This window comes from Falco cherrug, chromosome 3 (assembly GCF_023634085.1).
Source record: "Falco cherrug isolate bFalChe1 chromosome 3, bFalChe1.pri, whole genome shotgun sequence".
Classification (NCBI taxonomy): Eukaryota; Metazoa; Chordata; class Aves; order Falconiformes; family Falconidae; genus Falco; species Falco cherrug.
Genome location: NC_073699.1, coordinates 57,278,942 through 57,302,649, shown reverse-complemented (window position 1 = coordinate 57,302,649; position 23,708 = coordinate 57,278,942). Strand labels below are relative to the sequence as shown.

The following is a 23,708-nucleotide window of genomic DNA, read 5'->3' as shown; positions in this document are numbered from 1 at the left end:
CTTAGGGCGAGAGCCAGACGTGCATCCTCCCGGGCCTCAGGGGCCGTCCGCTGCGAGGCCGGGAGGCGCGAGGAAAAAATCCTTGTGAAAGGTGAGTGTTCACCCTAAAGAAATTATCCGGGAGAGGGAAGAGTGTGTACTATCTCTGGGTTAAAAAAAAAAAAAAAAAAAAAAAAAAAAAAGAAAGAAAATAAAAGAAAAGAAAGGACTCGGGCATCTGTGAGGGCCAGTCCCCTCTGCTCTTCCCCGCTCCCCGAGCAGGGAGGGGGTCCCGAAGTGCCCCCCGCCCCCCCCCTCCCCTACCGGCTGGCCGCCGGGACTGGCACCCCTGCGGAGCTCCGTGTTTGTTTAGGGCTCGTCGAGCCCAATCAGGGCCGGCTCCCTGCAGTTTTCCGGCAGGGCTGCGAGAGGCGCCTCCTCTCTCCTTTTTATACATGAGCCGCCGGCAGCAGCCGCCGGACTCGCCGCCGCCGCTCTCCTCCGCCGCACTGGATTTACGCCCGCCGCGGCCCCGCGCCCCGGCCCCATGCCGGGCACCGGCAGCAGGTTTGGCCCCTCGCGCCGCCGTCCCCCCACCGCGATTTCCCTTCTCCTTCCCCGCTCTCCTGCTCCTGCCCCTCTGCCTCCGGCCGCTCCCGGAGGAAAGCGGCGCGGCGGCTGCGCCTGGCTGGGGGAGCCCGAGGGAGACTCTGGGCAAACATCCGACGCCGGTGCCTGGAACCCTTATCTGCCGGAGCCTTATCTCCCAGTTATCTCGCAGGAGGGAGACACGTATGTGGTGCCTATTCTCGAGGGGGCTCTGTGTGCGTGTGTCCTGTATTCATGTGCCTATATTTATCTGGAGAGCCCCGAGGCGGGCTGAGAGCGGAGAGCCTCGCCACCCGCTCCTCTTGCTGTCACTTCTCTGCGTCCCCTTTCGCTTTCTGCCCCTTCCCCCAGCGACCGGGCACCGGGGGCTCCTGTGGCTGTCCGGCCTCGCTCATGCTGGCGGCTCCGGAATGCGGCCGGTCTCGGGGTGGAGGTAGGGGGTGGCCCGAATGTTTGCGGGAGGGGTGCCATCCCCCAAAGGTGTGCTCGGGCTCGGGGCAGCCCCCCCGCCAGGGCTGCCGGCTGGCACCGGCCCCTGCCGCAGGCACAGCCCGCCGGGCCGGGCCCCTGCCCCGGCTCGTGTCCCGGCGCCGCCGCGCACACGTCGGGGCCCGGCCCGTGCGCATCTCCTGGCTCTCGGGTGCCTTTCCCTCCTCCTCCTCCTTTCCGTGACCTTGGGCTGGAAATAAGGAAACAAGCGAGGCGATGCGCGGAAAAGCTAACATCGCTCTCCGGAGAAGTAACCTTAAAGGGATCGCCTTACTAATTGTTTTCTCGATGGAACCGAGTCAAATGACTCATTCATTGAAATAACCATAGTAATAACAACAACGACAGCAGCCAGGGAAGGGGCTTTGGCACAGACCAGGAAAATATCCCTCTTCCCCGCTCTCTGTCCCCACGACCTCCCGCCCACCCTTGCCCCGGCGTGCTTCATCTTGGAATCCGCAGCCCGGGATGCGGAGGGAGAGGGCAGCAGCCCGAGCGGTGCAGGGAACAGGGCCGGAGCCCGCAGCCCCGTCCCCGCGGGATCGCGCTCCGCGGGGCGCTGCGCGGCCGACGGCTCCCGTCCCGTGTTGACCTGGGCTGCTTGATCCCATCCCGCCGGGGCGAGGGACAACAGCGCCGAGGCGACATGACTGATTAAGCGCTCAGAGGGTCCAGATAAGCCCTGATGAATCTCATTAAGGCAGGGAGACGGGCTGTCCTGTTTGCAAACTTTGTTATTATTATTTCTCTCTTCCCCCCACCCCCCGCCCCGCTCTTCTGTGTCCTCCTTCTCCGCCCTGCCCTGCGGACCCCCCCTCCACTCCTCCTCCTCCTCCTCCCCTCCTCCCCCTTCTCCATCCACACCCAGCGGCTAGAAGGGGACCTGGATGGCCGTGGCTGAAGGCGGCTGGTGCGCGGTGAAGCGGTGCGCTGCGGACGCCGGTGGTTCCTCCTGCCCGTTCCTGACCAGGCAGCCGCGCCCGTCTCCTCCTTCGCCTTCCTCCTCCTCCTCCTCCTCCTCCTCCTCCTCCTCCGGCGGATCCCAGGGCGAGCGCGGCTCCTCCAAGACTCCTCTGTCGGAGCCCGACGGCAGCCACCGGCCGGCCCCACCGCCGACAGCCGCCGCCGAGGGCAGGTCGCTGCTCGCCCCCTACGTGCACTTCGGGGCCCCGCATCCCTCCGGCCTGCCCAGCTGGGAGGACATCCTGCTCTTCGCGGATTTAGACCAAGCCAACAAACTGATCTGGTCCAGCCGCGGCCCCAAGCTGAGCGCCCTCGGCGCCGAGCAGCCCGAGGACATGTACCAGACCCTGGCCATATCGGCCGCCCAGGGCCCCACACCTTACGACGGGTCTCCGGGCGGCTTCATGCACTCCACGCCTAGCTCGCCCGTCTACGTGCCCACGACCCGCGTGGGCTCCATGCTGCCCACGCTGCCGTACCTGCAGGGAAGCGGGGCGACCCAGCCCAGCCACCCAGGCGGCGGCCACGCCGTCTGGTCCCAGCCGGCCGCGGAGAGCCCCTCGTACAGCACCGGCGGCGGCTCCCACCCCTCGGGCCGCTTCCCCTATTCTCCCAGCCCGCCGGTGGCCAATGGGGCCTCCCGGGAGCCCGGCGCCTACAGCAACAGCCTGGGTGCCAGGGACCAGTACAGCCCGCTGGCCCGGCCGCTCAACGGCTCCTACCCGGGGCCCTACACGTCCTACGTGGGGCCGCAGCTCACCCCCGCCTGGCCCACGGCGCCCTTCGAGAACTCCATGCTGCACTGCCTCCAGGGCCGGGCGGCCCCCATCCCCGTCCGGGCACCCAGCACAGGTAAGGCCGACCGCCGGGAGCGCGGGGGGCTGGCAGGGAGGGGAGGGCCGCCCGTGCCGGGGCTGCCCGCTGCCGGGGGCCCCGGGGGTGCCGGGGGGCGCGGGGTGGCGGCGGTGGGTCGGCCCCGGTGCGGGGTTTGCTGGCCGGGAGGCGCGGCGCCGGTGCCGGTGGCAGGACGGCGGTCCCGGGGCCGCGGCTCTTCCGCAGCGGCAGGGGCCTTCGTCGTGTGCGCTGGGCTGGGGGGACACAGCCCCGAAAAACGGCGGTGGCTGGGGTACGGTGGTCGGGGCTGCAAACCCGCCGTTCCCAAAACGGATCGCCCGGTGTAAGCCTCACTTTTAATTTTCCCAGCTCCGTACGTTCCTGCTTTCCCTAAATCTGGCCATGAAATGTTGACAATTTCACTGCGAATTAACCTTATCTTGTCGCTTAGAGGAAAATCGCAGGAGCTAGCTTAGCCCATGTTGGATTATCTCGACTACAAACCACTTCGCTGCTTCGTAAAAAAAAAAAAAGCAGCAAAGCAAAACCTCGGATATCAACGAGAAACCCCGTTTATAAACTATTGTTAAAATACGGCACCTTCTGATGGAGTTTTACTTTCGCTTCCGAGGTGTCCCGTCTCTTTTTAAAATTAATTTATTTTTTAGTTTAGGAAATTCTCGGTGTCATTAAATTAATTGTGGAAGGGGAGGCTGAACTGCTGTGATTTAATCTGAGGTAGAAAGATTAACGATTATAGCAGCCTCTTCAGATTTAGAGTATGTGTATGTGTATATAAATACAGATGTATAGAGAGGTGTGTGTGTGTATATAAGTACATTTTTATATAAATGTATATTTATGTATGTAAATATGTATGTGTACGTATGCACACTCGCACACACACATTTGATCAGCATTTGCTTTAATCATAAACTACCCACCAGGTAGGTATATTTTATACACACTGGGATTTTTCTCCCGCAGTGCAGTGCTGACAAGATTACATTCGATGGCTTTTCATCTTTCTGTAGGGGTGTCCACAGTGCTCCTCCTGTCTCTCGATGGTACCCGGTGGATTTAGGCATTTTCAGCCTCCCATTTGGTGTTTACTAACATGACAGAGGGAAGAAGACTCAGTTGTAGTGGTGGTAGCAGAAAGGCAGAGCAAAGCCGAGAAGCCGCGTCTCAGGCCGACACGAAAGCAGAGTTTTTAACTGTATTTCCCAAAGTTGCAGTGTAAAATTAGGTGATGGAGGAAAGGAATCCTGGGTTAGTGGTTTGTTTTTTTTTTTAGGGAGAGAGGTGGGGTTGGAGAATCTCACGGAAGGGAGAAGAGGGGCGGGGGAGAAGCGGCAGAGGAGGGAAGGAGCAAGGCGCCGGAGGAGGTTGGGGCAGGAGTGCCAGGCCAGCCCGGGAGGGGCACGGCAGCGGCCCCTTCTCCTGGGGGGCTTTCGCCCGCCCCTGCCCCTCCGGAGCCGCTGCCGCGGGGCCGAGAGCCCGGCCGGCCGGGACGAAGTAGGGGCCCCTTCCCCGCGTTTCCCTGGACAGTGCCGCCGGCCCCCGGTGCTGCGGGAGGGGGCAGGGGTCGGCCTCTCGGTGAGAGGCAGGGTGGGTGCAGGGGGGGCCCCATCGCGTTGTAGCAAAGCAGACGGGAGGTTTTTGGTCCCGCAAGACAAAATGCAGCAGCCAAGCTGAAACCACGCGTGTTCCCCTTTCAAATGATCATGTCAGCGGTCAGGAAAATCGTAGCCGCAGTGTATTTTTACGGCTAAGTATTAGACAGTGTGATGCGGCTTTCTTAACGTTACCCGTAGAGTTACTAAAACATTATCTAAAATTAAAACTTCATTTTGCTTTCCTTGGAGATAAATGTATTTCTCACACACTAAGGGGAAAAATATTTTAAAATCCCCGAGAAATATTGTCACGGCAGAATTTCTTTCTGCAGGCACGAAGGTAATGTTATAAAGTAAGTAGCTGAGACAAATAACTGTTTAACTTTCAGCGTCCTTGAAGCCTTAAGCATTTTCCTGATTACAGCCTTCAATGGCGCTTTTAGTGCAAAGATTAATAAATCTTGGCGATGTGCTAAGAGCTATGAGCTGACCACGTAAATTGAACTGTGCTCTCTGGACTCTGCCGTGTTCCTGTTCGGCGCCTAATAATTTGCGAACGAAGGGAGGAGAGGCATGGCTTGCGGTGGGTGCGGGCCGAAAGGCCGTTTCTTCCTCAGCCCAGCGCCGCCGTGTCACCGCAGCCCTGTCCCCAAAGCTGCCTGCTGATGATAAGCTCTTTCACTTCACAGCGCAAAGTTAGTAAGTGAAACGCTAAAGAATAACCCAGTGATGAATTAAGGCAGGTAGCGGAGGGGATGGAGGAAGCAAAAAAAAAAAAAAAAAATAATCAGTGACGAGGCTGTGAGCCTGAAACAGCCTTTCCCAGCCTCGACTCGAACGTTGCTGCAGAAATCCAAACACCTCCTTCTATTATTCCTGCACAATGTGGCACGCTATATGTAAGATCCGTATTTATTTTTTCCCCCCGAAATATGGAGAGGTGAGTCAGAACAAGAATATAAGGATTCGCATGAGTGAAGGTGTTTGCTTTTATAGGTGGGTTCTCTGTTTTTTGCCGTGCATTTAGACCTCCCCCCGCCCCCCCCCCCCCCCCCCCCGTGTTCAGTAGCTGTGGGAGCAGGAGGCAGAACACCGCATGTTTTTCCATTTCCTCTGTTTCCTACCAGCTAGCTCGAATCTGACCAAATAGCCGAGGTGAAGTGGTGGCTGTCTTGGCACACCAGAGTCCCAAATGCTGTCTCTGAGTCTGAAGTTTTACTAGTTGCGAGGCATTTAAAAGGGGAGCTGGGGTAAAAACTGCTTGCCCAGCCTCGACCCCGGGGAATATGGGCAAAGCTATCGCTCCTTATATCGCTGCGGCCCGGCTCCCAGGGTGGGCTTCGGAAGCGGGCTATTCTGGAGGGCAGCTACCTCCCCCTGCCCCCCTCCGAAGCCCGGCGCAGCCGCCTCTCCGCCCCTGGGTACGGCGGCGGGGGTCTCACCCCTCCAGCGGACCCCGGGCCGCTCCAGCCACGTTCCGAAAGGCCAAATCCCGATGTGAGTGCGGTGCTGCCGGGGGTCGCCGCTCCGCCTGGCCGGTGTCCCCCAGCCTGTCCCGGGCAGCACCGGCTCCGCTCCGGTTTGTAAAGCAAAGGTTGCTCCGGAGCCGGCAGTGAGGCTGGTACAGTTAAAGAATTTTAAAAAGAAAGGAAAAAACCCAAAAAACAAAAAAACAACCAAACAAAAAAAAGATTTTGTAAAAAGTCACCGCATGGCCGCGATCGTGGCCGGGAATTGCTTTCCCGGGGGCTGAACAGCGCCGGTTGCCGGCTCGCCCGGGGCCGGTCTCCCGGCGCGGCGGGGTCGGGGCAGAGCTCCGCGGGGCTCCGCGCCCACCGGCGGCCGTGCCCACCGCCTCTCCCCTCTGCATCTGCCCCCAGAGCTGCTGGAGGACCTGTCCGAGAGCCGGGAGTGCGTCAACTGCGGCTCCATCCAAACCCCGCTCTGGAGGAGGGACGGCACCGGCAACTACTTGTGCAACGCCTGCGGGCTCTACACCAAAATGAACGGCCTCAGCCGGCCCCTCATCAAACCCCAGAAGAGAGTGGTAAGTGGGGATGGAGGGGAGGAGGGGGGCGAGAGGAGCTGCGCCCCGAGGGACCCCCACTCAGCCCTAGCCAGCGGGAAAACGTGGACAGGGATGGGGGAGCGCAAGCAAAGCAAATCAGCCCGGTGATGCCCCCAGCTGCAAAACAGAACTGGGGCTCCTGACTGGCTTTGAGGGGTGACGGGGCTGGCAGCCCTCTGGGTGCTGCTCCGGGCCCTCCTCCGGGCCCTACGCTGGCAAAATTGCCCTCGGCCCCTGGTGAGCAGCACACCGGGCACAGGCCAGCTTGGCTTTTTGAGCTGATGAATCTTGGTGGTGAGGGGGCATCGGCGGCTTGAACGGAATTTTTGCGGCTGATGTTGGACGTTTCCAACAGAAAAAAAAAAATCAAGGTTGGAAAGTGTTTGTTCAGAGGGCTAGGAATTTCTCCAGACCTGCTTTGTTTGCTGAGAGCTCGATCCTTGGGAATGTAAGCAAGTTTTGTATATAATTCAAAGAAAACCAATTGTTTAAACAATGATAATAGCCTTTGTTTTGTTTTACTCCTAAGAAATGAGCAGCAATTTTTCTAAAAATATACTCCTAAAACTAGGGGGGGAAATAAATAATACAAACCAGAACCCCTGTTTATAACTCAGGCTGGCACTGAATAGGCAGGGAGAAAATTTAACAAGTGGGAACTGCACATTATGTTTAGCAAATCTGGGTGGAGGTCAGCAGAGAGAAAGAATACACTCTTCAGTAATGGCTGTTACCGCGTGAGCCACAATAAATCATGCCGGTATAATCCAAGCTGATGTTTGGACCCTTGTGTATGGAGACAGTGTATCAAACCCATCAGCCTTTCAAGCCCCTTTCAGTCACGCCAGCTGCTTCCCTCCGTGCCTGTTTTCCTAGCGTTAAAACACATCCCGTTTTTTATTTCACAACTGTTCTAATTTAATGCCCTTACGGGAGCGGGGGAAAACGAAAACCAAATGCATGATGATCAGAGAATGCAGTAAGGGCTCGAGAACCAACCCCACCTCTGCTTAAAGACCTTTCTTGTAAGCCAAAGAGTTAATTTAACTTTAAGACAGAGGTTAGTTACTGCTGGGTGCCCGTTTTTTTCTAGCTGGTTGTCCACTAAATTTCATGGCACAAGGTGTTACCTCATTACTGGGGACAAACGCAGCGGACAGGCCAGATCTGCCGCTTGTCTGGTGTCGGAGCTCGACTGGCCATGGCACCCTGGCCCAATGCAGATTTTGATTAGCTGATACCTGGCTCTGGCATTTCATTTCTGTCCTTTTTTTTTTTTTTTTTTTTTTTTCTTTGATGGAGGGGTAGGGGTGAGGAGACTAAAACAGAGTCAAACCGCAGCCCGATTTCAGCCTGACACCTCGGCAAAATAACTCTGAAATAGCACTGTGTAACAATCCCTTCTGAGTATCCTAGCCATAACTATAAATCAACCAGGACTGTGTGTTCATACAGTTGGAAATATATAGGTGAGAAGGGAAAATGTTTTCAAAATGCTAAACATGTTTAGATTGCCCCGAAGTTTCTGATAAAATTCCTGCAGCAGAAAAGTCGTTTTGGCTTCAAAACATGCCAGCTTCCCCACTGTTTGTTTAGATACGGCAATGACCAAAAGCTATTGAAATAAAATAAATGAAGATTTATACCAGACTGCATACAAAAGAAAGAAAGATTAACAGAGTGAAATGTCTGACAGCATTTCACTTGCAAAGACAGAAAACAAAGCGTATGTGTTAGGACCAGCTTTTTTCTACCCTATGCATGTAAAACTCATATTGAATCGAGGGGCACAATTTGGACACTCTGTGTGTATGTATTTAATGATGAGGTAAAAAATTCTGTTTTCATGAGACCTGGCTTTTTAAGATTATATAGTATATGCATGTATTTCAGCCTGTATTACACTTGGCTGTTTTTTGGGGTTGTTTTGTTTGGGTTTTTTTCCTGAGCAATTAAAAATGGATTACTGATTCAAAGTTACAAAATTCGTATTTGATCTAGAATTCTTTCTGAGCTGTAGTGTAAGATGACAGCTTACTGCTAAAGAAACTTAAACTGATAAAATTCAAGAAAACTTGGTTATTACTCTAGAATATTCTTCATTCTTAAAACTTTTATTGGTTTTCCAAGTGGCAGGCAGCTCTGCAGTATCAAAGGTGACTGAGTTATGTCTAACAACCCAGCAGTAAATGATTCAGGAGGAAGGGCATTGTACCCTTAAGTTAGTAATTTTGGTTATGGGTGCTTTATAGTCAGAATAAGATTAATGCAATCCTTTAAAACTGACTTCTCCATGTAAACTTGTTCAGCTGCCAGAGACAGAGCTAGGCACAGATTTTTTTGTATTTTTTTTGACAATGTGATACTTTGAAAAAGACTAGATTTATGATGTAGCTGGAATTCTTTGCTTGTGATGAACGTAAAAGAGATCACTCATTACAGGGACTTTTATAACCCATTCACCTTCATTTCACATGTTTATGAGGACTGCCTTCACTGATGATATACAGCCTGCAGCCATAAAGCTCCGGGTTATACGGTTATTTCTGATACAAGGTTGCTTCATCTTGGCTCCAAACTCCACGGAAGAGTGTCATAAATGGCTTGTTTGCAGTGGGGACCTTGTTGTCACCCACAAGCTTTTCTGCTGGCTGAGGGGAAACTCTGCTCTGTAAAACACTCTCCCGAGGCATGTTGTTTTTCGCACAAGGGTAAAAGGGGCGATGATGAAAAGATCTTTTTACAAAGACGCTGCCGTTTGTATGTGTTACCCCTGGGACTCCCACAAAAGTTTTCCTTAGCTGTGGTGCTACTGAAGGCAGGTGATTAAAGCAGCTGGTTTTGCCAATGAGTTGGAAGTATTGGTGGCAGGTTCAGAGCTGCCTCCTTGCTCACCACACAGGAGAGAGTGTGCTGAACTGGCTGGAGAGGTGGCACAGCAGTGATGTGCCTTCTCTTCAGCTGGACGGAGCTGTAGTGGAGATGTTTCCTAGCTGTCCTGCTGGAGGAATAGCCAGAGCCTGGAGGTCTGAACAGAGGTCTCTGTGTCAGCAGCTCCCAAACGTGAGTTCTGCCTCAGCCATGCCTGCCCAGAATTGTAGACTCACAGTACCTCTTCATGTCAGCTTTCCAGTCTCTGAAATGAGGATAATCTTGATTTAACTCTGCGACATCGCTGACAGATGCTATAAAAAAAGCTCCTACCATCCCCGCTGCGTGTTAAAGTACTTCTTATAAACTGTAAAGACATAAATCATTCGCTCCTGCCTACCTTTTACATCTGTGTTTGCCTATGCTTGCCTTCAGCCTTCGTCCCGGCGGCTGGGCTTGTCCTGTGCCAACTGCCACACCACGACCACCACCCTGTGGCGCAGGAACGCGGAGGGTGAGCCCGTCTGCAATGCCTGTGGCCTCTACATGAAGCTCCATGGGGTAAGCGGGCGCTTCGCCGAGGGAGATTCCCCGTTAGCTCTGATGCTTCTTGGGGGAAGGGGTGGTCCTCCTGCTGGTGGGTGCCCGGTGATTTCAGGGGGTGTCATTGGGCTTCCTTAGGTCGGGGCAATGTTTCTGTGGATGCTAATGGTCTTGGCTCACAGTTTGAACCGTGGAGTTAACAAATGGTGAACAAAATGGATAAAATGACTGAAAAATGTGTGACATTAGAAAACGGTTATGCCATTTTAGCAAGTTATGCTTTTGACAAGCTATGTGTTTGCTGTTGTAGCTCTCCTGACAGACTGTACAAAGAAACCACCTCTGGATGAGTGGCAGAGGTCTTTTTTCAACCAGGATTCAAACCAGCTCTTCAGTGGGGAAAATAATCCCTAGAACTTTAATAAGACAGGTTTTTTACAGACAGACATAGCCATGCCAGCAAAACTTTAAATGTAATTTAAGCCATAGCTATGCCAGCAAAACTTTAAATGTAATTTCAGACACTAGTAGGCAATAATAAAGGTAGAAAGTAGTTCTATCCTGAATGTGATGGAATAGGTTTTGGGTGAGACTTGGAGCCTGTTATGCCTCTGTGAATTAAGTTACAGTCAAGCACAAGTGTTTGAAGAGTGAGGGCATTAGGAGTGATTGGGACTTGGTCTGGCCCTCAAGAAAAATGTAAATGGTATCACAGGTTTAAAAGTTATAATGATAGTAAGCATATGCCTGAATTGTCTTTCCCCAAACTTGTGCTATCATTAAGTTAACATATATTTTAAGCCGAAGTTTTCTGTATAATTATCATGATGACACAGAACACAAAAGTGATTTTTGAGCACATTTTTCCTATAAATATAAATTTGGATACTAAAAAGCTGTATCACAGGCAGAGCTGCTTATAAGAACAAATACTACATCTATTATGGCCTAAAGCTTCTGTCCTAAGACACTTAACTGACGATGATACGGTTTGCGTAGCTGGTTCACAGGTAGAGAAGTATTTTTTTCCCTCATATGCGTTCTTGCTTTCCATAATCAGCCCCTGGAGGTAATTCCTGACTGACTGGAATAAGGAATCAGAGATCATATAGAACCTGTCCAATTTAATTTCATATGACCTATGGCCAAATGATGCTGGTTTTCCCTAAAAGTGTGCTGTTTTTCTGTGGACTGACTGAGGTGTTGGAAAAACTTCAATTCACATCAAGAAAAACATTTCCCTGCTTTCTTTATTCAGCTAAAACTCTCCATAAAACAACCCATTGCTTTGCCCAGATGAAATGCAAAGTTTTTTTGGAATCAGTACTGTGACACGGAAAATTGACTCACTGTCCAGGCATTTTCAATATGACTATTTGATCTTATAGCATTGATATTAGACTACTTGTACAACTCTGTGATTGGTGTGGAAATGTAATTTTTTTAGGTTCCCCGACCTCTTGCTATGAAAAAAGAAGGAATTCAGACCAGGAAGCGAAAACCTAAGAACATAAATAAGTCAAAGGCATGCTCTGGTAAATATAAAAAGATAAGACAGTTGAGCTGCAAGAGTTTTTTTCCCTGGATGGAAAATATTTGTTTTTAATACCAATTCCTCATCTTTCAGGTAACAGTACTACTGCGGTTCCTATGACTCCAACATCCACATCTTCTACTAACTCAGATGACTGTAGCAAAACCGCTTCTCCCAGCACACAGACTGCAGCCTCCGGGGTAAGCCGTAAGCCTGTATCTGTATCTGTAAGAAGGCCGATCACTGTGCAATGTTATCACAGCTTTTATCTTATCTAGCACAACAATAATCTAAACAAACTTTCCGGTTTTGTTAGCTGATACTGGAACAAGATTTTTGGAGGATATTACATATAGCTGTAAACAGAACAGCAAGCTGAAGTGCTTTACAAACCTCTTAATTAAGATCTATATAATTTTTATGATTACGTTAACTACAGCTTAACCTCAGATGTTTTGTTTTGAAACGTTCAGGTTTTTTCCATTTCAGAGGTTTTCTTTTGGAGCAGAGACAATAAATCATGCCCAATTGAACCTTTCAAGAAACAATTGTGCATGTACCCCTTTTTTTCTGAAGTGATCTGATAAGAAGTTATAATTCAATTCACTGCTGCTGTCATATTTTCCAAAAGCTGCTTTATATGCTTTATATCTCTATCTCTATCTCTACATCTGTATCTATATCTATATATCTATGCATTTTTACACATTATCCCAAATGACTGGTAAACCCCAGCAAAATGTTATCCTGCTGTATGAAGGGAAACGTGAAGGCTTTTTTTTAAACTAAAATGTGCACTTAAACCCCAACCCAGACCCAGCTGAACTCAGGCTGAGGTGCCCTGCTGATGGCAGCGTGTAGGGGATCAACCCTCTCAGAGGGCTCCGCAGGGACAGATCTCAGCATCTGGCAGCACCAAGCTCCAAAGGAGCGCCAGAGGAGCACTGATCATCCCCTGCTTCAGTTCTGATCCTTATTTTGCATTATGTATTCAAACTACCTCAAACTTCCTTTCTTCACTCAGTTAACATGTATGAAAACAAATACTACCGCTAAAGTTGCGAAGCTTAATGTAGATTAATTTCTAACCCCTTGGCTATACATACCCATATCCACACTCACTCCTTGGGCCTTCTGTATCCTTTAATCTGCCACATCATTTCTTTGAAAAGCTTTCCTAAAGTGGCTTTCTCTACTCCTTTATTAATAAAAAGAAGACATTGTTTATAATAACTATTTTTCAATATGTCTCAGCATTCCCACATCCAAATTCCTTTCAATAGTTTAATTCCTGACGTACAAAGTTTCATTGTACGAGGGGAGGAAAAAAAACATTTTTAGCAAATGGGATTGTTCGTGGACTGACAGGGCCACCCAGTTTCAGAGGCACTGGGTTTTGGGTTCGGATGCTGCCAGACAGGGATATTGCTAAAAGGGCTTGTCTTCGCCATGAGAAAACCCTGCCAGTCCAATAAAATATCACATCAAAAAAAGAGAAACTAACCCAAAAATGAAGTGTTACTGGGTTTCAGGCTCCCCCAGTGAACCACTATGCACTGTCTTAGGTTGTCCCCTAATAAAATGCAGCCAAATTTTCCTTACATTTTCCTTACATTGCCTTAAGCGGGACTACCGATCCTGAGGAATGTTGTGAGATTTATATAATGGACAGAATTTGAAGCACAATCCCAGCTGGGGCCGAGGCTGCAGTGGAGGCTGTCGGCAGCACAGCCATGTGCTGCTTGGGGAAGGAGAGACCGTATGAACGAGATCCCATGTCCTCTGTGCTGTTGCCTTCTTGTCTGGCTAAAGCCTGCCTTGCTTTCTGTGGCCCTTCTCCCTAGGAGAGCTTGTCAAACCTGTTATTAATAATCTTTATGTTATAATTTGAATAGTACCATTCATAATTTAATTTTGCCAGGTGGAGTTGTGTGGATACCAGAGGGGAGCAGGGTGGGGGCATGGTCTGTGAGCCAGAAGGCTAGTTGAGAGCGATTAGCAACTAAGAGCAACTCCCAGGGGCCCTGAGGCTGCTCTTAATTACATGGTGGCATCCCCCAGTGCCAGGACTTCAGTTGTCTCTGATTTTTCCATAGCAGATCAGGCTCGGAAAGGACCCTTGCACAAGGGCCAGGGAAATCTGTCCCCTTGTATCCAGCAGGCAGCACAGTAACATCTGCAGAGCGTTTTCCCCACCATGATTTGATCGGATGTGCCCTGCAATATGCAAAGCACTTGCATATTTCCTCTTGTGAAAAATTTCAGGGAAAGGAAGTGATGGAGAGGGGCTGTGAAACATGCTGAAGTGGGGAGGCCGCAGCAGCCACCAGACATAGGGGCATCACCCTAACTCCCCTCCAACCCTACATGAAGGGCCAGTGATCTCCCACCCCTGCACCCCGGCCCCATATGTATGTAAATGAGGATGGGGTTTGCAGGGGAGCGGCTGTCAGGACACGTAGTGGGTAGAGCCATATCCTTCCCTTGGGCTCCTGGCTTTGTCCAAGCACCAGCAATTCAATGGGATGAGGAGCAGGGAGCCTAGAGGTTGAAAGTAGAAAGCGGTGGCTCCCCTTGCCCCAGACATCATCTGGGAGCCTGACTACTAGTTGCAAAGGGAGTGAAATAATTTCTTATGGGCCTAAATCCTGTGGGAGGGGCTGAGCACTCACAAGGCCCATTGAAGGTGTGGGCAATGAAGGGATGCCAGCATTTTAAAGTGGGGCAGCCTGTAATCTGATCACATGCTGAAGCAAAGATACTCTTCTAAACTTATGTTTTCCTTGATTGTTTTTTCCTTTTTCCATTTGAGTTGAGCCATTGATAGCCCATACATAGAACTGTATTTATTCTTAGAACAGGCAGTGGTATAAGGTGAATAAACTTCTCCAGGCCATGTCAGGAGGGAAAAAACCCTCAGATGGATGAACGCAGGCTCTAATCTTTGGTTGCTCTAGGGAGAACAACATCAACTATTGCCAGCAGTCCTGGTGACGTGGCTGAAACGTGGGCACCTGCTGGAAGGGTGAACCTGGCTCATTCCCTGTGGATTGCACAGCTGGCATGGCAACTTGTTTTTGTTTTGCTCTGTTTTTACTTCTCCAGTCTTTATTCTGTGAAGCGGGGAAAAATGCCAAATTGACATTAGGCAGAGAAATCTGATGACGTTTTAGAAACTGTTGTGTGAAATTCACAGCAATGTTGTTGCTAAATGAAACAGAGAAAACGAATTCCTCTACTGGTACAAAAGCAATTTATTATGCATTTTATGGGAGGCTGCCAAAAGACTTCCCAGTTATGTAGAAATCTAATGGAAATGAAATTCAGCAGAATTCATTTGTGTCAGTAATACTCACTTTTTGCCCTACCTTTCTTTATCTCTTTTAAAGTAAAGAGGGGAGAGCAGAAAAAGAGAAGGGCAGCAATTACTCTTGGAAATGTCTTTGAGACTATCTGTTTCGAGACAGAAATCTTATATGATGCCAATTTTGAAACAGATTAGCAAGAACCCTAAATGTTGATTTTACATTCTAGCTGAGGTTTAAACATTTAAAAGATATGATTAATGAATTGCTGTGGGTGCAAAATTGATTTCAAACATCTAAAAATTTAGAAGTGTTTGGATCAGAGATATTTTGTTGTCCCATTGTAAAGGGGCTATTTGCCAAATTCACATCTGGATCTGGGATTTAGGCCTATTTCTGTTTTCCTAAGCACTGTAAGTACTGGGAGTCCTGTGTTACTAATGTGGAAAAGGTCCAGCTCCATGATATATGAAGTTGCCTTATGTCCCCATAAAAAGAAGATTTGGAGGTTTCAGGCAGCCTGCATCTGCATTTATACCTGCTCTCCCTTTGATGCTGCTGAAACTGTACAGAGAAAAGCTATGCAGAATAAGCTGCTAAAAGAAGGGCACGATCTGTAGCGCACACCCATCCATTTCCAAGCAGGGGCTCCAAGTAGTGTGATTACCAGAAGGACTTTATTTCCTTATTAGGTTAAAAGGCAGTATGAAAACTGCTGTAAAATCTGCTTTTTATGGCAGGACATGGAGGCTCCTTGTGCCTGGGCTGATGTCAGTAAAGGCTCAGCAGCACCAGGGGAGCTCCTCTTTCAGAAGAGTCTACTGTGCCCTTTGCTTCCCGTCTGGAGCTTCCCCAGAAAGACTGGAATCACACACCCTAGAGTAACTTAGGACAGTGGCCTTGCAGGTAAAATTAGCGCTTACTTCCCTTGGAGGTTTACCTGGAGAAGCAGTTCAGGACTGGCTCTTCAGTGCTGTAGGGTGGCGAGTGAGAGAGCTGACTGAAATGGCCTCAGCAGGTGGTGAGCTAGCAGGAAAATGCAGTTCTAACCATCCCCAAAATGCCTCACAACCTGGGCTGAATAATCTGAACAGCTTCTCCTGCATTTGCTTTCCTTTGTTTTCAAAAGAGGGTTCATGAGATGGTTAGAGGTCCTTTGCACCTTTTTAGGCAGCGGATTGGTAGGATATTCATGTAGGTTGTGGGGGAATCGGCCTCCATACAGTGTCTCCCAGAGTCTGGACAAACCAGAGACTTGACCTCTTTAAAAAAATCTCCTAAACACCTGGTTGCTGGAATATTGAATGGCCAAGGGTCCTTCAGACTATCTGATGATAAGATTTCAGTGGGTATAGAATAATTTTGTAGCCATCAGGACAGAGTTCTGATGAGAAAGGCTCACCAGCATGGTTGGTAGGACTTTCACCTGGAAAACGGGAACACGGTGCTTCAGTCCTGGTATGAATAAATATTTATCTAAACCAGGTGGAATAAGATCAACAGGAGGCATGAGGAACATGGCAACCTAAAATACCAAATAGTCTGGTAGTCAGAGCATTATGCTGGGAGACCTGATACTCCATTTTAAATCTTCTCTTGGTCTCCTATCTCTTCTGCATTAGATCTCGCTCCTGGACAAAATAAGATGCTGCTTTCCTTTCCCCGCTCAGTTTCATACATTCAGTCATTCATTTTCTTTGCTCTGTGTACATGTATTCAAAAGAGAGCATTTCATTTTGTATCAGAGTGAAGCAATCCAGCTTTTTTGTTTCAATGGGGAAAACCAAGGAAAAAGAGTGTCTTTCGTTCTACCTAAAACTTCTATATCCATATGGACACTTATATTTTGTTTGGTTTTGTTTTATTGCCAAAGCAATAAAGCTAGTTATTCATTCAGCCCTCGACAGCGGTGGGGTCATCAGCTTTCCCAAGCCACACTGGAAATTGCCTCCCTTAGGAAATTAGTGAAGTATTAATCACAGGTTTATGTTGCTGTAACACAAATGAGAGATTCAAAGACATGTAAACTTACATGTCAGCAATATAAAGAAAAAGATCAATTGGACTAGCAAGAAATGACAACTTTGTGTACTAAGAGGGTCACTAAATCAGAAAAAAAACGCTGTGGTTTCGCAGTGCTGAGATTTGCTCTGCAGAAAGCAGGGAGTGACAGTATTGGGAGAAAGTGCTCTTAATGGGGATGGCAATTATTGCAGGGGGGCTCAGACTGGAAAATTAAGGACTCCACCACAGTTTGCCACAACACGTTACATGCAAAAGAAGTTTTTGCAAGTGTGTTTCAGCTGCCTATGGTTATTATTTAAGCATAGCGAAACTAAACTAGACTAACTGAGGAGGAAGAGAGTGTCAGCTGAGACTTGGGTTACTACAGACTTAGTGTAATGTCCAAAATTCATGGAGCATTTGGAACCTGTGAAGTGGGTAGAGCAAAGGTCTATCTGATAGAGCAAAGGTCTAGATCGAGGCTCTTTGCCACCCACACCTGTTAGCACAACACCTTACCCAGAGCTTTGGCCTCTTGGCTGTGGAGATGTGGGGGAAGGCTGGGGGTTGGTGGTCCGAGAGAAGTTCCCTCCCCTCTCCCAGCAATCTGTGGTGGGAAGATGGTGCAGGAACTAGTGGGTAGAAGAAAGCAGGAGTCCTTCAGCCAGAAATGCTGGTGGTGTTTCCCAAGTGCTGGCTAGGACAGGTTGAGCAGCCTGGTTTTGATCTGCATGGGGGTGAATTTGGCTCCAGAGTGCTGACAGCATGTTTGGGTATGACATAGGTGCCTAAGTCCCCCTGTGGCTCTGGCTGAGGTCTCCCTGTGAGCATAGTGGACAGGTCCTCTACAAAAAGGCCATCTCAGATCCCCGCAACCTACCTGGGGGGTGCCCCATGACCAGCTCCTGCTGGTTTAAGTAAAAAGAGGAACCTTTGCAGATACAAACACAACTTTCTGTTTGTTTGGGAGGCAAGCTCTTGCCAACGGGCTTCATTCTTTTTTTTCCTCAGGAAGCTGACCTTCAGTTGATGATCTATCCTATTATCAGATTTCAGCAATAACAATAAATCCATTACCTTTTTATTGATAGAGCCAGCAGTTGTCAATTAGAGGAGCTTGTTGACTTCAGCAGCATTGCTCAGCTTATTTATACCAGCTGAACAATGTTTTCTAATAACTAACTGTAACCTCTGTCGTCTTTCATCCCTTAAGCTGGGGAAGTAAGCACACGCAGGCAGGCTTGGGAGCAAAGCCGTGATTCAGCTGTGTCCTTTTCATGAGCTAAAGTTTGTTTTCCGTGCCTCACTTTGGGAGCTGCCCGAGCTGCCTGGATTTGTCCTGACATTACCGGGGTGGGGTTTCCAGCCCCAGCAGTCCTGCCCAGGTCCTGGCTCAATGGAGGCAGGATCCGGCCTTGGTTGGGCAGGGATGGGCAGTCTTCAAACAGGACGTGCCTCTGTGTCCTCCCTTCTGGGGTGCCTGAGGGAGGGGTAGCTGATAACCCCACATGGAAATGGCAGGTCCCTGCACCCCACCTTTGTAGGGCTGAATCAGGAAAAGGGCAAATTACACTTTCCAAGCCCTGAAAAAACAGGTAGTGATAAGATATTTGCCTACCGGAACAACAGCGGCAAATATGGGCAAATGGGAACCTTTCAAAGCAGCTCCCAGTGTTTTTAGCTCAGGCTGAGCAAACACTGCTCAACTCTAATTTAAATCCTTCTTCACCCATGGGGACACTTGGACTGTTAAAAAAGATGTCTTTTGTGCTAACAGCAGTTTATTTGATGTATTAGAAATAATAATAAAAAGCCTTTTTGAAAAACTGGGCTGATGCAAGACCAAAACCAGACCCAAAGGTTAGTGTGAGACCCACCTCATCAAATTATCTGTTCGTAGTCACAGGGAAAAAGAGTATGGGGATTTGCTGTCACTGATTGGCAATTGTGTATTTAAGGGAGTGATAAAACAGCTTTTTTAGGATTAGAGCTATTTTGGTGCTTTTCTGGGGGCAAGCAGTTGTTCCTTCCGTCTCTGCATTTCTGGGTAATGACTGGCAGAGTGGGATCCCGCTGGATGACTGGGTGGAACAATAGCAGTGATCAACCATTTTAACAGAAGTGAAAGAAAATATAGGAGTTCGGGTTATTTCAGACAAAAGTGACTGCTGGCAATGAGTATCTTTTTCAGAAGGTGAGGTTTGCCCTGGGTTAAGCATGGCAACAAGAACCTTGCACAGCACTGTTTGGAAATTACATTTGAATAAATGACGTCTTGCTTTTCCTATGTCAGGACTGCTAGCTTGGCATGGCTCCAGGAGAGCCAAGAGCTCTACTCTTGTAAAATGATTAAATATGTATACTTTTCACTTAAACGGCAGGCAGGAAGCTTCTGCAATCACAGTTTAGGATAGTCTTTTTTTTTTTTCTTCTTTCTTTTTAAGAAATCTCATCCGAAGACTATCCATTAACAAGTAAATTAAGGTTTTAGAGCTGACATATCCAAGAGTTAATTTTGCATGAAGTCAGCTCTTAAACATTTCCTTTATCAAGTGAAAATGTTGCCCCTTCTCTGTCTGGCACTGTGAATTTTTCCTCTTTAGCAGATCTGCTCAGCCTCATGGAAAAAATGATCGTTCCTTTGTCTTTGTAACTCTCCATTTCACTGTTAAAAGAAATGGACTGGTTGCAGCGCAGTTCAGAAGTTCATCTTCGTGCCTACCGGGGCTCCCCTGCGCATTGTCTTGTGCATGTAGGTGGTGGAACAAAAAGACTCTTGATTCAAAGGCATGGTGTTTCTCCACTTGAGATGAAAAGAACACCTCCTTTAGTGGCCAGTCTTACAGGGATAAGGTAGTTGTGGCTAGCGTTTTGAAGGGTGAGGAATGATTTTAGGCATTTCATGGTCAAGGTACCAAAGAAGGCTGATATCCAGGAGGTGCTCCACACCTGCTGCTGGAGAACGGGGAGGTTATCAGGCTTCTTCCACTGGGGAAGCGAGGCTGTCAGTGCCACCACTTCCAGATTACCTTTTTGGTGTTGGCATTTGTGACCCCTTCAGTAGGGGGCAGTGGGACACATGCACATTACCTTCTTCATCGTGGTCCCTTTTCCAGGTTTTTCTGCACATCATGTGCTTTCTTTTCCACCTTGCTGTGAAGATAGCCATGTACTGGTATGCAAACACAGGTATCACTCCCATCAGCGGGGCTGAATGAGTGGGCTGACCCTGAGGGAATTTTTTCAGTTTCAGGATTTTGAGGCACAGGGGCAAGCAGAGGGGAAGCCCTGGTTTTCCACAGAAATCCTGGGATAGTGGCTGTGTCCTGAGCCCACCGTACTACTACTCACACCCCAGTGCGTGCGAAGCTCACCTGCTCAAGGAAATTTCTCTTTGCTCTTTCCCCCACTCCAGGCAAGCTCGTCGGTGATGTCTGGCCCAGGAGAGAGCACCAGTCCTGAAAGCAGCAACCTTAAGTATTCAGGTCAAGATGGGCTGTACACAGGAGTCAGCCTGACCTCCACAGCTGAAGTGACGGCATCTGTGAGACAGGATCCCTGGTGTGCCCTGGCTCTGGCGTGACCTGGTGTGAGAGAAGCTGGATCCCAGCGCTGTGCAGCAGCCCCCAGACGCCCGTGCATGGTTTCTTCTGCAGAGCAGTCATGGTGGCAGTGAAAGTACTGGCAAAGACCATTCCTCTGAAATTGTTTTTGTGCCTTGGCAGCAGAGGTGTTTTTCAGCCTCCAAAAGAGGCTCTGCTGAAGCATCCAGTTCCTCATCTATGCAAGAAAAATACACGGAAAGAACATGCCCACCAGGGGATAGCTAATGCAGCCTTATACGCTCTCTCTCTCTCTCTCTCTGAAAAAAAAAAAAAAAAAAAAAAAAAGAAGAAAAGAAGAAAAGAAAAAAGAAAAAAAAAGAAGAGATAAATCCAGACTTATTCATAAATTTCAGAAATACATCCTTGACTTACCCAGCAGTGCTGCCTGTCTGATTGTATAGTTGTTTTCACTCTTTCATCGCCTTCTCCCTCAAGAATTTGGCAGGAGTTGTCAGTGTCGGGGAGGGAGCAGCAAAGACTTTAATTACCAGAGATAGTAAGATGCTTTTTAAAGAGTGTCAGACGTGTGTACTGCTCGAGTCAGCGCAGATGTTTTGCACCGAACATTTGATGTCTTTGCCCTGTCGGTTCTCTCCTCCTGCACCCTCCATCTTCAGCGTGCCTTGCTCTTCAGAGCCCAGCTACGCCCCTGGAAGAAATCACAATGTTTGGTACAAGTCTCACAAGGTCCAGCTGTTTAAGGAGATTTTGGGTTTTTTTTTTTTTGTTGTTGTTGGTTTTTTTTTTTTTGTTTAAAATATTTACTCACTTTGCAAGACTGAGATATAACTTTTAAAGTACACTGTGACTGGTGTTTATGAAAGTTCGTATTTTCTGGCTGAACTGTATAGAGTCAGTCAAAATTTGTAAACAGGGTAGCAATCCGATATTTTTCTTCCATATATACAATAATTTTTTTTAAGAAGTGCAATTTGCGTTGCAGCAATCAGTGTTAAATCATTTGCATAAGATTTAACAACAGTTTTTATACGAATGAATGAATGTAAACATTTTAACTTAATGGTACGTAAATAATTTAAAAGAAAAACTTAACTAGGCATCCTTAGGCTTTTTAGCGCAACAAAAACCCATCCACTTTCTGTATTTCCAGTTGTTAAAGCAAGAGTTTCAAAGAACAAGCCTTCTCTCAGGAAAATTGCCCTAGCCATTTGCTCGGAAGTGTAAAAAAATGCAAGTGCATCCCCAGGTGGTTTTTTTTTTGCCATTGAATAAGTATGTGCTGGAAAGAGACAAATCACAATGAAACTTTACTACCTAACTGATACATATGTAAATACTCCAGAAGATATTTAGGCATCTTGAAAAAGTAGGGTGCAATCTGTATAGTGTGACTGACGCATAGTTAGGTTGGTTTCCATTGGTTTTTAAGTGGGATGTCATTTGGAAAGTTGTTTCATCAGAGCTTTACAAATAAAAGGGTATCATTTTGGGATTTCCCCCCGGCCCCGTACACTGTGCCTTCTCCTTTGTCTCCAACGCAATTGTTAAGCTACATTAAAATCTTTGGAAATTTACTTGATAGGGGAACGTGTCTGATGGCTGCAAGGAAGTGCCTGCTCTGTCTAGCTAAGTCTGCAGTGCCTGTGGCTTTTCTACAGCTCCCCTCACTACACCTTCGGATGATACATAAAACTAGGGCTTCCGTCTACCAACATAAGCCCCTCATGGGCACACGGGAGGTTTTTCTGGTGAAGGTCTGGGGAACTGATCCCACGCCTTGTGAGGACTGTCATGGTTTTGCTTGACCTTCACACCATAGCTAAAGGGACTCACCCAGGTCCCCTGTGTGTGCAGGTATCCACCTGTCACCCACTGCAGTTGTAACTGCTGAAGGCTAACTGGGTGGCAGAGCCTGATGGCATTCTCTGGTGGCTAAAGATGAAGGGCAGCAAAAACTGAAGGCACTGCTACTGAAAAGACAAGATGGTGAATTTTAGCTACTGAGGGGAGTGGAAAACCTTGCCCTGGCTTTGAGGACTGGTCTTCTGCATTGCTCAGCTGATTGCAGCAAGACATACTGCCAGGTGTGATTTCGAGCTACGCTGGCAGTACTGTCAGACTGGGAAGCTGAGATGCCCAATCTCCGTACTGGAGTGTCTGTGGTGCATCTCTTTGCCTCTCTAAGCCAGACCTTCATTTGGTGTGAACTGGGACAGCTCCTTGGCCTCCAGTGAAGCTGTGCTGATTTGCACCAGCTGAGACCCTGCACCTTGGTTTTCCAACCCTGGCAGTCAAGGCCAGCTCCTTACCCTGGGGGTGTTGTGAGGATGGTGGGATGAATACTGCAGCACAGCCCTCGGAGGGGAATGGCTTCTAGCAAAAAGAGGTGAAGCTAAGCCTCACCTGGGGTTTAGGCTGCTCTGGCCAGCCAGGAGTGGGGACCCCCTTCCTGGTGGGGCCATCATGCCAGGCTTGGTGCTGGGCCATCTCATGTCCCTACTCCCTGGGGGTTGATGCAGTTGGGTTCCCCAGCCCTGCTAGCCTTGGGGCCGTGTGGGCTTGGATCTCGTGATTTATAAAAATAAATCCCTATCTAAGTGCAAAGTGAGCCATGCAGAGAAACAATGGGTTTAAAAAGCAAAAGTTGTGGAGAAGATTGCGAGTATATTTCCTTTTGGAGCATTTGTTGGCTTAAGTGCCCTTTTCTGTGATTTTCCAGGGTTGACACTTAAATAGAATAAAAAGCTGTTGCTAACTGGTGTTGAAGAAAGTTCAGCCTTAGCTGAGGTTGGCATCTTTTTTTTCCGTTTTTTCTTGCCAGGGTGAAATTTGGTGTGCCACTCTAAAAATCCTAGTGCAAACTCACTGCTGGCTGTATCAGAGCTGTTCTGCTTGGAGTTACCATTAAACAGGACATTTAGACCAGCATGTCCCAGTTTTGGGCTGCTGACCCAGCAGGAAAAGTCAGCTGGTTGCTGATGCTCTAGCCAGCAGCCTGTGCAAGGCCATGTAGCTTTGAAACCTTGTGGCACAATTTAAGAGGGCTCCCAGGAGGCCCTGATCCCTTCTCAGAACCACCTTAACCCAGAGTCCGGCTTAGGGTGGTTCCTGCAGGTAATAAATTTTGCAGGGGGCATAAGACGATGTCCTATGTGAAAAGACTCCTCTTGAAGCTGAGTCTGATATCAGGGGGGGAAAAAATGAAAAAAACCAAACAAGTATTTCATCGGGAAGGTGTTTCCCATTATTTCTTGTCAGCAAAACCATCAAGAATGAAATACTTTTCCTCCTTGTACCAGAAGCAGGTCAAAATCAGGTTTTCAT

At 48.5% G+C, this 23,708-nt stretch overlaps 1 protein-coding gene across 1 annotated transcript; it reads left to right on the top strand.

Annotated features, from left to right (window-relative positions):
• Positions 1–344: 344 nt before the first annotated feature.
• Positions 345–21,894, top strand: GATA6 (GATA binding protein 6). The gene is made up of 7 exons (XM_055705455.1): positions 345–546; positions 1,946–2,892; positions 6,374–6,540; positions 9,868–9,993; positions 11,423–11,510; positions 11,603–11,709; positions 20,234–21,894. The coding sequence occupies exons 2-7, from the start codon at positions 1,965–1,967 to the stop codon at positions 20,399–20,401; spliced, it is 1,584 nt and encodes a 527-aa protein (XP_055561430.1). The 5' UTR covers positions 345–546; positions 1,946–1,964; the 3' UTR covers positions 20,402–21,894.
• Positions 21,895–23,708: the final 1,814 nt, after the last annotated feature.